The 591-nt window shown below is 65.7% G+C and overlaps 1 protein-coding gene across 1 annotated transcript in view; it reads left to right on the forward strand.

The window, feature by feature from the left end:
* EMH_0084830 (uncharacterized protein) overlaps nucleotides 1-559 on the forward strand; it is a gene marked incomplete at both ends in the record, with an annotated part of 1,794 nt that extends 1,235 nt beyond the window's left edge. Inside the window, one exon of the mRNA XM_013500828.1 lies at nucleotides 1-559. Coding sequence (XP_013356282.1) covers nucleotides 1-559 — 559 coding nt within the window.
* Nucleotides 560-591: the final 32 nt, after the last annotated feature.

A 591-nucleotide genomic window follows, 5' to 3' on the forward strand; every position in this document is an offset into this window, starting at 1 on the left:
AGATACCCAACAGCGCAATCGATATACCATGGGGGCCCCCTCATCTTTGGGGGCCCCCCTAGGGGGCCCCCCTCCCCCTACCAGTACCCTGTCTGCGGGGGGCCCCCCAAGGGGGCCCCCCCCCTCTACCAGTACCCTGCTGTATGCGGGGGCCCCCTCCCCCCCTAATAAGCGGGCCCCCTCTCCTCCTGCTGGTCCCCCCTATTCTATGGGGGCGGCCTCCCCATGCATGGGGGCCCCCGCCTCCAGCATGGGGGCCCCCCGCATGCATGCATGCATGCATGCACGGGGGTTTAGTAGTTTTTCTAGCGGTCGTCGTTGCCCATATGAAGTATTGGGGCTGAGCAGGGGGGCCCCCCTGGCGGAGGTAAAGAAAGCGTTCCGAGAGAAAGCAAAGAAATACCACCCAGACCTCAACCCCAGCCCCCAAGCCAAACAAACCATGGCTGAGCTCACCGCGTACGTACACCCCACACACATCAATACCCTACACAACAACATACACACAATGGGGGCCCCCAGGGGGGCCCCCAGAAGGGGCCCCCAGCAGGGGGTGTAGGGGTCCCCAGGGGGGCCCCCAGGGGGGCCCCC

The sequence above is a fragment of the Eimeria mitis genome, genomic scaffold, assembly GCF_000499745.2.
Source record: "Eimeria mitis Houghton genomic scaffold, Emh_scaff5915, whole genome shotgun sequence".
Lineage (NCBI taxonomy): Eukaryota > Apicomplexa > Conoidasida > Eucoccidiorida > Eimeriidae > Eimeria > Eimeria mitis.